General features: G+C 35.4%; 2 protein-coding genes across 2 annotated transcripts in view; both read right to left on the reverse strand.

Annotated features, from left to right (window-relative positions):
• Positions 1-212: 212 nt before the first annotated feature.
• Positions 213-5884, reverse strand: LOC119687959 (protein aubergine-like). The gene is made up of 4 exons (XM_038102524.1): positions 5795-5884; positions 5604-5736; positions 5392-5519; positions 213-640 (listed from the first exon to the last, which is right to left on the reverse strand). The coding sequence occupies exons 1-4, from the start codon at positions 5849-5851 to the stop codon at positions 482-484; spliced, it is 477 nt and encodes a 158-aa protein (XP_037958452.1). The 5' UTR covers positions 5852-5884; the 3' UTR covers positions 213-481.
• Positions 5885-6228: 344 nt separating this feature from the next.
• LOC119687958 (probable H/ACA ribonucleoprotein complex subunit 1-like protein) overlaps positions 6229-12290 on the reverse strand; it is an 11234-nt gene continuing 5172 nt past the window's right edge. The window contains exons 2-4 of the mRNA XM_038102523.1: positions 6524-6815; positions 6378-6456; positions 6229-6318 (exon numbers count right to left, since the gene is read on the reverse strand). Of these exons, the coding sequence (XP_037958451.1) occupies positions 6236-6318; positions 6378-6456; positions 6524-6814 (453 nt within the window). The 5' untranslated portion in view covers position 6815 and the 3' untranslated portion in view covers positions 6229-6235. The remainder of the gene's footprint in view (positions 6319-6377; positions 6457-6523; positions 6816-12290) is intronic.

Below are 12290 nucleotides of genomic sequence, written 5' to 3' on the forward strand. Positions count from 1 at the left end.
ATTTAACCAGACTATTGTCGAGATTAGTTTTGAGAGGGTTTTTATCATACCATTGGGGCAGACATTGTTGAAAGCGCCCTCAATATCGAGAAAAGTTGCAAGTGTGTATTCCCTGAGAGAGATGGAGTGGTAAACTTACGAGATGAGTGTATGAAGCCCAGTATCGACAGACTTGCCTTTAGTATAAGCATGCATACGAATCCACCCTGTTGAATATCGGCGGGAATAATTCCGTCCGGACCTGGAGATTTATAAGGTTTAAAAGTTTGGATAGCCCACTTGATTTAAGTGTTGGTCACTTGAAACGGTTTCGGATTGTTTAGAGGGGGCAAGCTGATTTGAGTTGATAAATCAGCATCAGAGGCTACATTCCCTGGGAAATGAGAGTCCAGACGGATTCACTCATGTATTGCTTTCATTAATCTGTAGAAAAGCAAATTTATAGCTAATTAAATAAATAGATTTATATTTATTCTAAAAATTATATCCAGTCGCCACGCATAGTATAATTTAGGCCAGTAGCACCTGTCAGTTCTGGAACTAATATTATTAAATCATCTTGACCACCTCTAGTATTTTTTTCGGTAGGCTTCGATATCAACAGTGGTTGATTAAAATCACGAATTGTGAGATTATAACGCTATAATTAAGAAAACAATAGTTAGATGTATGTTATTGTCAAGCTTTATAAATAAAGTGATAATCTAATCTAATATATAAAAATCTCATGTCACGGTGTTTTCATGAAACTTTTTTGACGTTAAATTACAACTTATATTCACAAAATATTGGTCTCGCCCGTGCGACTAGTGGAGTAACATTAGTATGACTTTCTCAGGATTACGTTCCTAGATTAGGTTCTATACATAAGAAAGAACAAATCATGCAACAAATAATGTCTCTACGAACAGAATAGTATTAAAATTTAACAATTCAAAATAAAATTATTATTAAGTAATTAATTCAATTCTTCTACAGCTGGTTTATGATTTCGTTCTAATATAAACACAGCAAGTAAAATTGTTAATAAAAACTTTCACAGCAAAAGTAACAAAACTCCAGAAAAATGTACGAATAAAAATGTCAAGTACGGCTTTGGGTCAGTTGGTTAAGGTGCACTGACTCTGAGCTTCACATTTGGCAGGAACCGAGTTCGATTCCTGGTACTTGCAGTCTCAAAAATAATTATTTACGAATAATTAAATACAAGAATTATTTGCAAGACCCCTGATGATGGGTACCTCCGTCATCAGTTATACAATAAATAAATGATATGAATTCCAGTATAGTTAAAGCTTATTGAGGGGCAGAGATAAGCGCCCCAGCCACAAAAGAGTCACAAAAGAGTAAAAGAGCGTAATAGCTTTAACTAAAGAAACCACAACAAAAATAACATATTGTTACGAATTTCATCAGAGTAGCAATGAAATGTTTAAATATTATTTAAACATTACGTCAATTGATATTTTTATAAAAGGAGTTTGGAAATTTGTTTGGTGTGAAGCTGTGGTTTTTATTAAATTGACTCCTAATTAATACTAGTTCTTTGTAATACACAAAATATATAAATATAGTTTCTCCAATTCTCTAAAGTTCGTTTCATGTTTTACAAAATCCTGAGATACGAATAATCACGCAGGCGATTACGTAACATTTGGTGTCAGAAGTGGGATTTTGTAAAATGATGAAATTGGAAGAATTGACTGTGGTTCAACTAAAAGAGCAGTTGGAGAAAGTGGGACTTGGCACAGGTGGTGCGAAAGCGGAACTGCAGTTGAGACTTCGTGACGAGTTGGAGGCTGATGGCATACATGAAGAAGAACACGAGTTCCTCGATGAAGAATCTGACACGAATAGTGAAATGATGGCAATCATGAACTTAATGATGCAGAAGATTGAGAAAAATTCTGAAGAACAGGCGCACGGTTTACGTAAGTTGGAAGAAAAGCTGGAACAACAATTTAGTGAAATCACGCAGACATTAGGACAAAATTTTGTCGAATTAAAGATGGAGTTACAACAAGTCCAAAAAAGGTGCTCGAGAAGGAAGGACCCGATTGATCAGAATGTCCAGGTCTCAAAAGGTGAGACGGTTCAATTGGAAAACCACGCTGAGAGTAGGCAGGTAAGCGGGTCATCTTCAGCCATTCGTCAAACTGGTAGCGTTAAACTGCAGGCACCGACGTTTGATGGGAGCGAGGCTTTTGAAGTGTTCAAACTCAAATTTGAAATAGCGGCTGCAACAAATAATTGGAATATTGGTGAGAAAACGGAATCACTGATTGTGGCACTAAAAGGTAGTGCGGCAGAAGTTTTAAAACAAATTCCACCCGAACAACATAAAAGCTACCAAGCTGTAATGGATACATTGGAGCGCAAGTACGGTAACGTTTCTATGGCTCCATTACACAGGGTAATACTGGAAGCAAGAGCCCCGCTTGTTGACGAGAGTCCTGGAGAGTACTCTGCCGACATTGAACGGTTGTGTAACTTGGTTTACATTGGTAGCTCTGGTGATATTATGGTGAAGAGTAAAGTCGACACTTTAATAGACGGTATACGTGATCCGGAAACTAAGCGTCAGGTCGTAATGTTCTCAAAGGAGACGTACTCTGAAACGGTTAGCGGCGCTTTGACGTACGAAGCTGCCGGTATAATGTGTTCCTTTACAGCAAAAGTACGGAAAATGAAAACTAGAGTGAAGGCAGGAAGAAAGACAAGAAGGAAGACAGAAGGAAAGACAGAGGGGAAGGCAAGAAGAAAGACAAGAAAGAAGACAAGAAAGAAGACAAGAAAGAAGGTAAAAAGAAATAGAAGAAAGAGAAGAAAGGAAAGAAGAATAAGAGAGAAGACAAGAGAGAAGATAAGAGAAAGAAGAAGACTGATTCAAATAATGAATAGGGAAAAAAGAAACAGAAGAAAGAAAAGGAGGAAAGACTATTTCGGTTTAGGTAGTTATGATTTCGTGTTAATCGGCTTTGGTATAGCTGAATCAGTTGAAATTAACATCTGCTTGGACGAGCAAGAGTCCCCATATGTTATATATGTTGAGGGTATTCCATTTGAAGTAGATTTCACATGCGATGTTGTTATTCCATGTGAAGCAATTGGCACAAATGACATATTCCCGGCAAATATGCCACTTAAGACAGATAACATGTTAGCTGTTGATATTCCATCCAATGCGGATGTCTTTGATAGCATGTTGGCTACAGATACTCAAATCGATGCTGGCAGTGCAGTTGATAAAGTTTTCAGGATTAATCAGGAAATCAAATATGATGCGGAGATCGCAGAGGGCTTGTTGGTCGCAGATACGTTATCTTATAAAGATATACCATTAAACGTTGATGCCGACCTCATAGATGATGAGAACGTGACAATTAATGGAAATATCTTGTTTCATAAGGATATCACAGATGACGTATTAGCTACGGATAGTAAATTTGATGCTGATGTCAGGGATGTCTTGTTCGTTTCGGATATAACAAATAATGAGGATTATACAACAGATATTGATATATCTGATGGTGCGGTTTTTGTTAATCAGTACATTCCTGATTGGCATACTCAATGCATTGACAAGTTTGTTGCGCCTAACGTAAGTAGCATTGATGATAGTGACAGCTATTTGCAAATGGAGGTTTATCAGGGTGACTCAGACGACGCGGGCTTAAAATTCGGAATAACGGTACTTTGCGGCAAGATGACATGTGACTACACTGGAAGTAGGCGGAACCAATTAGATGAAATTCATTGATTTATCAGAAGACCGCTCCTATTGACCAGGAACTGAAATGTTAATGATGATGGTGATACTCAAAATCTCCACCCAATAGCTAGAAGTATAGGATAAGCAATTTGTAAATAAATATAGAATTTCTACAATTAGTAAGTAAGCAAATATTGAAAATCTTGAAAGAGAACGGTGTGTGTTCGCAATTTGTGTCTGATGAAGATGTTGTGATGTTTGTTTGGAGCCCCCTGTTCTTGATGGAACGAAGATCTGTGATGGTGTTTGTCGAATTCAACAGTCGGGGCATCATAGAGCTCAAAAGAAAGTGGTGCATCTGGAACTACTGGCACCTTACTGCAATGATGTGGTAATTCCTGTTCGGGACGAACAGATTTAAGAGGAGGGCAATGTTATGAATTTCATCAGAGTAGCAATGAAATGTTTAAATATTATTTAAACATTACGTCAATTGATATTTTTATAAAAGGAGTTTGGAAATTTGTTTGGTGTGAAGCTGTGGTTTTTATTAAATTGACTCCTAATTAATACTAGTTCTTTGTAATACACAAAATATATAAATATAGTTTCTCCAATTCTCTAAAGTTCGTTTCATGTTTTACAAAATCCTGAGATACGAATAATCACGCAGGCGATTACGTAACAATATATTGTATTTGTGAATTTCAAATACAAGAGGTACGAGCTGAACGAAATCAACAACGATAATTATAACGGAGAAAAGGGCGCCGGTTCGTAATTAACACACGCAGAACCAATGACCGACTGCGCCAACAACTACATCAAGCATTTTGTTCCTTCGTCTTGCATTCGAGTACGAGCCAGATATTGATATTCCGCACATCTATAATGTCGATTGGTTTTATGGACAAAAAATGCCCTTATTGTCATGCATCATGCACTGAAATTCAAACAAGAGTCAGCCGTGATGTGTTGCGCATTAGATAAAGTACAACTACCAGAAATTAAGAAACCACCATAGCCATTGAACGGATTGCTCATCGGCATGCCTGAAGGTTGAAAACTGTATATAGAATCGATAGATAAAGTTTGTGAGTTTTTAGAGTCACTGGATTTGTTAGGCATGCCACCACCACACATTCTATGACTGTAAGTTGGACCGCCGGTTATTTTACTTCTATTTTACCATCAATAAGTCGGAAGGCCAAACGATGTCTGTTTACGGCTTAGGTTTGGACACGTGGCATGTTCTCGCGTGGGCAAACTATCAAGCCTATGTGTGTTGGCTAAACACGAATAAACATATTACTTCTTGAATTTAACTAAATTTAACTTTTAAGAGATCAAACAAGGAATATGTCCGTTATTTTAATGAAATATATTGAATCAAGAAAACGAATGGTTGGTGTTTTTTCCTTTTGATCGGCGATCATCGTCTACAGCGCTCAATTCCTCTTTTTATCATACAGCACATTGTCACACAATTACAATACATTCATTATCATTCATTTAAAAAAAATAATAATCACTTGAACTAATTTATATGGCAAAACAACGCTTGCCGGGATATCTAGTATTTCATAAATTTTTTTTTAAACAAAAATTTAAAAATGAATAAATAAAGTTACTATTAAGACTATATATTTGTTATTTGTTATAAGAGAATTTCTCCTTACTCGTTTGTAGTAATCTACGAATGTGACATCTTTTTCCTTTCGTTTGAAAGTGGATTTGGGCGACATACCGAAATCTATATCACTCACACGATATGTTTTGTTATTATAATCAGTGATTACTACCATGCCTGTAACAATGTATTATTATTGATTATTATTGAAGTATTGATAATCATTTGATTTTATTCTAGATATTACTATGTACTACTTACCAATTACTTCGGCCTTAAATGCGTTTTGATAATCTGATGACACTTTCACTAATTGAGTCAAAATGTTGTAAATTGTATCAGTGCGCAAGACCTTATGTGCAATTTCAGCACACATCAGTACATCCAATTCATGCTGACGAATAGAGGTAATATATCCTATAAACTTCATTAAACAATTACACTAAACTTACTTTAGCTACTGGATCAAAGAAATTTCGATTCAATTGTTGTAGTTTCCAGCCTTCCATAGATCAACGTAAAATCAAGTTGAGTACATGCAACTGTTGCATATCTGTTAATTCTACTATGCCAACATGTTTAATTTTAATTTGTACTGTATTTCCTGCACGATCCGTTGTTAGTATCTTATGGACAACATTCATCATTATACTTTTCAGATTTTGTGTAGAAAATAGCAAAATACCACCAACAACGTATCCTCGAACCATAACTGGACGACCAACTGCACCTTGCTTATTTACGCACGACGCTGGTCGAGTATGTTGTATAACGTCAGTTAAAATACGTTTTCCTCACATGCCACGTATTTGGTCAATTGCAGCTATAGATATGGATATAACAACATAAAGAAACAATATAAAATATCATAGAAAGAACAATCATAATTATTGTCATAATCTGCATATCAATAGTTGCTGCCTCAGTGTTATCATGACTTTGGTGAACGTTTGAACTGAGAGAACCACTGGGAGAACTAAAGGAAAATATTTACGTCAACATAAGTCTGGTTAAATAATATATTTTATGGCATACTCATGAAAACACTGGAAATGGACACATCGGACTGATGAGAAGATCCACAACTTGCTGTTGACGGCAAACTACCAAAACTCTAATATCAAATGAATAAAAATTAATTAAATCAAGTCTCTTTAAATCTTAAATTTGTTCTTACTTACAGATGATTCAGAGGCAGGATAACTGCCAAGTCCATCACCGCGCCCACGATACATGCCAGGTCTACGCTCTGCACCACCGCGTTGTTCACCACGTTGGCCACCACCGCCGCCGCGAGGTTGCCAGCCACGGATGCCACCACCATCACCATCACCGCGGTTGCCACGATAGCCGCCGCAGCCACCACCACCAATATCGCCGCCACGTCTACCTCTGTCTCCTCCTCTATTTTCAGAACTTCTTCCGCGATCTCCTCCACCACCTCTATATTCCGCACCTCTTCCGCGTTGCATTCTAAAGATGTATTAAAACTTTAAAATGAAATTATGTTTTTAATTATTTTCACATGCATTTGTGCAAAAAGCAACTCCAAAATTTATTGGAATTTTAATTCTTCGTAAAGCAAAGCGGCTTCCACTTATTGCGTCGCCGATGGCAGCACATTTTGACAATTGTTCGACATTCTAAGTGCTAAGAAAAAAAATATTTATACACAACTGTACACACATACATATACACTTGTATATGCGAATGTTTTCTTTATTATGTGCAACTGCATGGAATGAAGATTGCATATAAGTTGCATATTAGACCATTCAACAACAACAAAAACCATTAAATAAATTACCATTAAAGTAAATATATAATTTTATATATTTAAAATTGAAAGCAAAGCATGAATTTATACGTTTTCTAATCATTCATTTCTACTACCAGTTGCTTCGAAAACTGCTGCTTTTTTATTCCTTTTTATTCTTTTTTGGACCACTGTTCCTTACGTGGAAAAAAGGACAGACGACAAAGTTTACAGTTCACCGAAACGACGCTCAGCAAAAACAACAAAAAAAATAGAACATGTTATATGCACAATTAGCATTGCACAATTATTAGTTATTGCACAATTAGCAAAATATTAGCAAAATTTTAGGCAATAATTAATTTCATTTAAAAAATAATTTTCCAAATAGCGCAATTCAGTTTTTAAAAATTCTGTTCATTTCACAATAATTGTAGAACCAAAAAAGACGTACATTTTTATTCACAGGTACCACTTAAACGAACTTAATTTGAACTTCTTTAAGCACTTAACCGCAAATGATAGATTGTGATATAGTTAATGTACATCTGCGCAAAAAAATTAATATCTATGATTTTAACTCGCCTTAATCAAATCTTCGAAATTGCATGAAGTGATGATCTCCGAGCTTCAGTGTGAAAGAAAGCTGTGACAGCATCGAATGATTAGCGTCGACTTAGTTAAAGATGGTAAACTATCGATAACAACAAACTGTTGTTTAAATTTATTCCGACAACTTTTTAGACGAGGACTTAATCTTTCAAGCAACTACCAAAGACGTATTATATTTTATTCCGAACAGCGACTTGTCTTCTTTCAGCTTTTCCTAACGACTGACTCTTAGAAGTTTTCCTTCTGATGCCCAAAGTCGTTAATGAAAATTCCAGGATTGAATTGATCAATCGAATTATGGCTTCTAAAATTCATCAGAATATTCTATAAGCTTCTTGTCTCCATCCTATAGGATTGGAGCTTCTATTTTCTACAGCGCCTCTCAAGCGTCTTTAGCTTTGACGTCAATAGCCAGATGACTAGCCAGAGATTAATATCCAATAGTATTTGAACATCTCATCGATCAAGTATTTCAAATGATACTTGATATGTTTTCTACAAGATACTTGCAGTATGAAAAGAAAACAATCTGCAACAATGCTGCCATAAGAAGTACAGGCATTAAGCCCGATTGAAATTAAATACACAAACGCGAGTAGGCGTTGTGAGATATTTTAATGCGCAATAGAATTGTGTATACAGGCAAGGTGCCGTTAGAGTAATACAGGGTGTTAACTTATACAGATTTTTATATCCATATACATATACATATGGTCGACAGTATAACTGAATTTGGAAACTTTCAATTAATATCTTTATTTTTAATAACGCACATTTTTAAAAAATAACGCCAAACAAATTCAATTGTTATAAATCAATTGCATTTCAAAATAATTTTAATTGATTTAGTGGAATTACCTGATAGCGTTTTTTTATGGTGTTTTCATCAAATAACACCTATTTGTGAACAACTTTTTCTTAAGAAATAGCATGCTATATGTTTTCACCATTTTAAATTCATTGGAAACATATCATTAGAAATTTCATTTAATAAAAAAAAACATCAAGAAAATTAATAAAATACGAGGGCGGTGTGATAAGTCAGTGAATTTTTGAATTTCCCGCGCAGTTACTCCAAATGCAACAGTGCTGCTGTCAGCTGTAATCTACCAGTGGGCAACTTTCTAATTTTGAGCGAGCTACGTCGTTCAGTTGGTGTTTGATAGCCGTTCAAAGCAGACAACATCGTGAATTTTTACAAAAATGGAAAAAAGTGGATCTGTCGTCCTTTGAGTGTTGAAAGCCGAGAGTCCCATTCAACGTGTTTAACATTTTAATGCTAATCCCCCGCAATAAATCTGTTACCTAGAGTTCTAAAGAATTTTATATATGTTGCCGTCTTAGTTGCGTGTTTTGGTAGACAATATATTGATACTATTGTGATTGGGCCACACCAATCTTTTGTTGAAATGCTGGTTGCTTGAATCTCTTCAGTGCGGTATTGTTGCAGTTCAAAGTGTGATATGCTTGTTTTAACTAAAATGCCACTTCCGCCATGTGCTGTTCCACCGGGATGCATAGTGTGGTAAAAGTCATAGCCTGGTACTTTAAAATAATGTTTTGAAGTGAAACGTGTTTCAGATATTCGCATGATGTCTACTTTTTGATCTTTCAAAAATTCTTGTAGCTCTAAACAGTGTTTTGACAGCCCATTCGCATTCCAGAGGACTGTATTTAATTCACTGTCGGACATGATTTAGTTGTCAGCGTGACTATTGCTTAACTACTATTAGAACTTCGCTCATTTTATCCGGAAATTTTGGAATAGTAATAGATTCAGGTGATTGTACCACTAGCACGCTAGCATAACTTCTTTTAGGAGCCCTCGGGACAGAAGCTTTGTCTTTTCCTTTGTCAGTTTCTTTGGTTGTAGTTGATATTGATTTTGGTCTTAGTGTTGGAAATTTCGCTGTTTGTAGCTGCTTATAGATCGAACAACCTTTATAATTTGCAGGATGGCTTCCTTCGCATAAATCGCATTTGACTTCAGTACTTCTTCCTTAGATTGGACATTGAAACGAAGAATGATTTTTTGCACATTTGATGCACCTCGGATGTCTTCGACATTAACTTTTCGTGTGGCCATAGTTTTGGCAGTTACGACACTGTGGAATGTCCCGTTTAGGTCGAGGAACCTTAAACATGACACGACTATGCATCAAATTCGTTATGCTGTAGATCTCCTTGTTATTTTGATGAGGCTCAAGTTCTACAATGTTTCATATTGAACACGTTTAGAGCTTTATAGCCCATTTCCTCGGTGTTGACAGACGAATGCATGTTTCTCAAAATAGCTTTAAAATTTCGTTCATCTTTAGGCCTGTAGGTATAAAATTTAGTTTTTTTCGATTCGAGTTGTTTTACTATCGTAACATAAGACTCAGTGGTTTTCGCTTGGATTTTTATTTTTTCTTTTTTTAAAACTTTTAGCTCAAAATTGTTTCCTACTGGTGAGGACAAAGTATTTATGAGAGGATTTATGTTGTTTACCTTATCTATGAATATTGGTGGAGGTTTGGGCTGCTTTTTGGCATCTTGCATCACTTCTTCAGCTTCTTCAGCTTCTTCTTCTTCTATTTCTAGTATTAAAAATCTATATATAGAACGGTTTGGATTGTCTAGGCAGTAACTATCTAATTTAGCTTGTTTTTTAGTTTGTTCAGGATTTTTTGAACGGCGAATATCGAGATTTGAACGAGTTCTTTTCTGACCTTCTTTTTGAACTTTGATTTTTTGTACTGAAGACTTTTCAGGAGAATTGCTTAATGGGGTTTCTTTTAAGTGAGTATTTCCCTTCGATTGAGTATGTTGTTGGAGAATTTTTTGCATTAATAATATAGAATAGCGCAAAATGATGTAATAGGCATTTCGTTCAGTATAATATTTGATGTAATAGCGATCGAACTTACCGGGGTTGTTGGATGTAAAGGTAAGGCATGAGTAGAAAAAACGGATATCTGAGTTGATGTAAAACTCAAGGTGTTAGTTATCGAGTTTGGAGTGCTTACTGTGACGCTATTTGTAGTACTTATTGAAGTTAAGCAGGAATGCGCTGTTAGATTTGTTGGGGTGAGTCCCAGCGTGAGCGTATGAGGTGAGCTTATCAGTGGGGTATGACATTGTTCACTCCAACATTGTTCACTAGTTTTTGGTGTAAACAAGTGTCGTAAGTTTCTTCAAATGAGTTTCAGTTGTTTTTGGTCTTTAGCTGTTTTTGGCTTCGTGTTGCTAATGGACTTCGTTGATTTGATCATTTATTTCCTATTTCAATAGTTTTTGCATATATAATGCGATTTAACACTCAAAAACTTCTTTGATCTAGAACTTTGTATGTAGTTATCGCGCTAAACACCAGCTAACTAGTAAAACTTTGTAAGAGCACTATAAAACACGTCTGTACGTATAGAGGACTTTTAAACAATTTGATATTACAATTATTCTGTAATATATTCGAGTCTTTTTCCTGTCTTGTCCAGTGCTATTTTAGCACCAACCTGCAACTGATCTCAATTACTAATATCTAGAAATATTTTTTCTGTCCAAATATAGTTTAATTGAATTAAAAATTCAAAATTGTGAAATAAAGATTAATTAATAATGAATGATTTTAATTTACGCACCGCATATTGATGTGAGTAACAGAATATTCGCAGAAGAATTAGATTTTCACGTACGTGTTCCCACTGATGCATGTGGGCTGATGCGTGGACAAAGAGTATTCATCGAGTTTAATTTCGACGTTTAAAGGACAGTAACTTGTGATCGATTGATCGCAAGTTGACCTTCAAGAGCAGTAACTTTTGAACGATTAGTCATATTAGGCAATCTTTTACTTGTTTGTCAGATGACAAGCTTGTGAGACACTTCACGTTCTAACCAATTCTATAGCTGGGAAACACTAAGTTATTACTTCTGTAATGAGTTTCTTTTTATTTATTACCCTATTACTATCTTATTATTTTGAATAAAACGAGTGATATCCACTTTTGCTGGTAAATAAAATAAAAGCTCTTGTTGGTTCGTAATTCATGTATGTGTTTATTTATTAAGATAAAAGTTGAATGGTGTTTAAGGTTAGGGTTTGGGATGTGGGATGTGGGTTTTGGGTGTTATGGTTTTCAAGATGACTTTTGTATACTATGGTATTCATACATTTACTTAGTAAATTTTAATTAGTCATTATTATCCGGGTATGAGAATTTAACCTAATGTTAGTTGATGACATTATTTGGATATGATTTGTTCAGTGAGTCCAAAATTAAGTAGTAGTAGCTGAGCAACTTTTTTCATTGGTTTTTTGGCACAAGTTTGATCCTATTTCGGGTTAGTTCGATGGTTATTGCCTTCATCATTTTCTGTGTTATTTTCCTCATAAATCATCTTGCCATATTCCTTCTTCCTTTTCACTTTATCTCTTCCATCGCGTTTACTAGTCTTGGTTTTTCTTTCGAGTTTAGCTATTAACCTCTTTACGTTATCGTTTTTGGGCTCCGCCCAATTTTCAAATTTATTTCGTATCGTTTTAAAATCAAATTCTTTTTGAAGGTCAGTTGTACCTATTGTATTCAATTCTACAGGTG

Source organism: Teleopsis dalmanni, chromosome X (assembly GCF_002237135.1).
Source record: "Teleopsis dalmanni isolate 2A chromosome X, ASM223713v2, whole genome shotgun sequence".
NCBI classification, from domain to species: domain Eukaryota; kingdom Metazoa; phylum Arthropoda; class Insecta; order Diptera; family Diopsidae; genus Teleopsis; species Teleopsis dalmanni.

Coding starts and splice junctions, on each gene's coding strand:
- LOC119687959 (XM_038102524.1), bottom strand. CDS start 5,851: ATGGAAGGCTGGAAACTACAACAATTGAATCGAAATTTCTTTGATCCA. Junction 5,520..5,603: donor ATTTAAGGCCGAAGTAATTG/GTAAGTAGTACA, acceptor ACATTGTTACAG/GCATGGTAGTAATCACTGAT. Junction 641..5,391: donor TCGTAGATTACTACAAACGA/GTAAGGAGAAAT, acceptor TCTTAATTATAG/CGTTATAATCTCACAATTCG.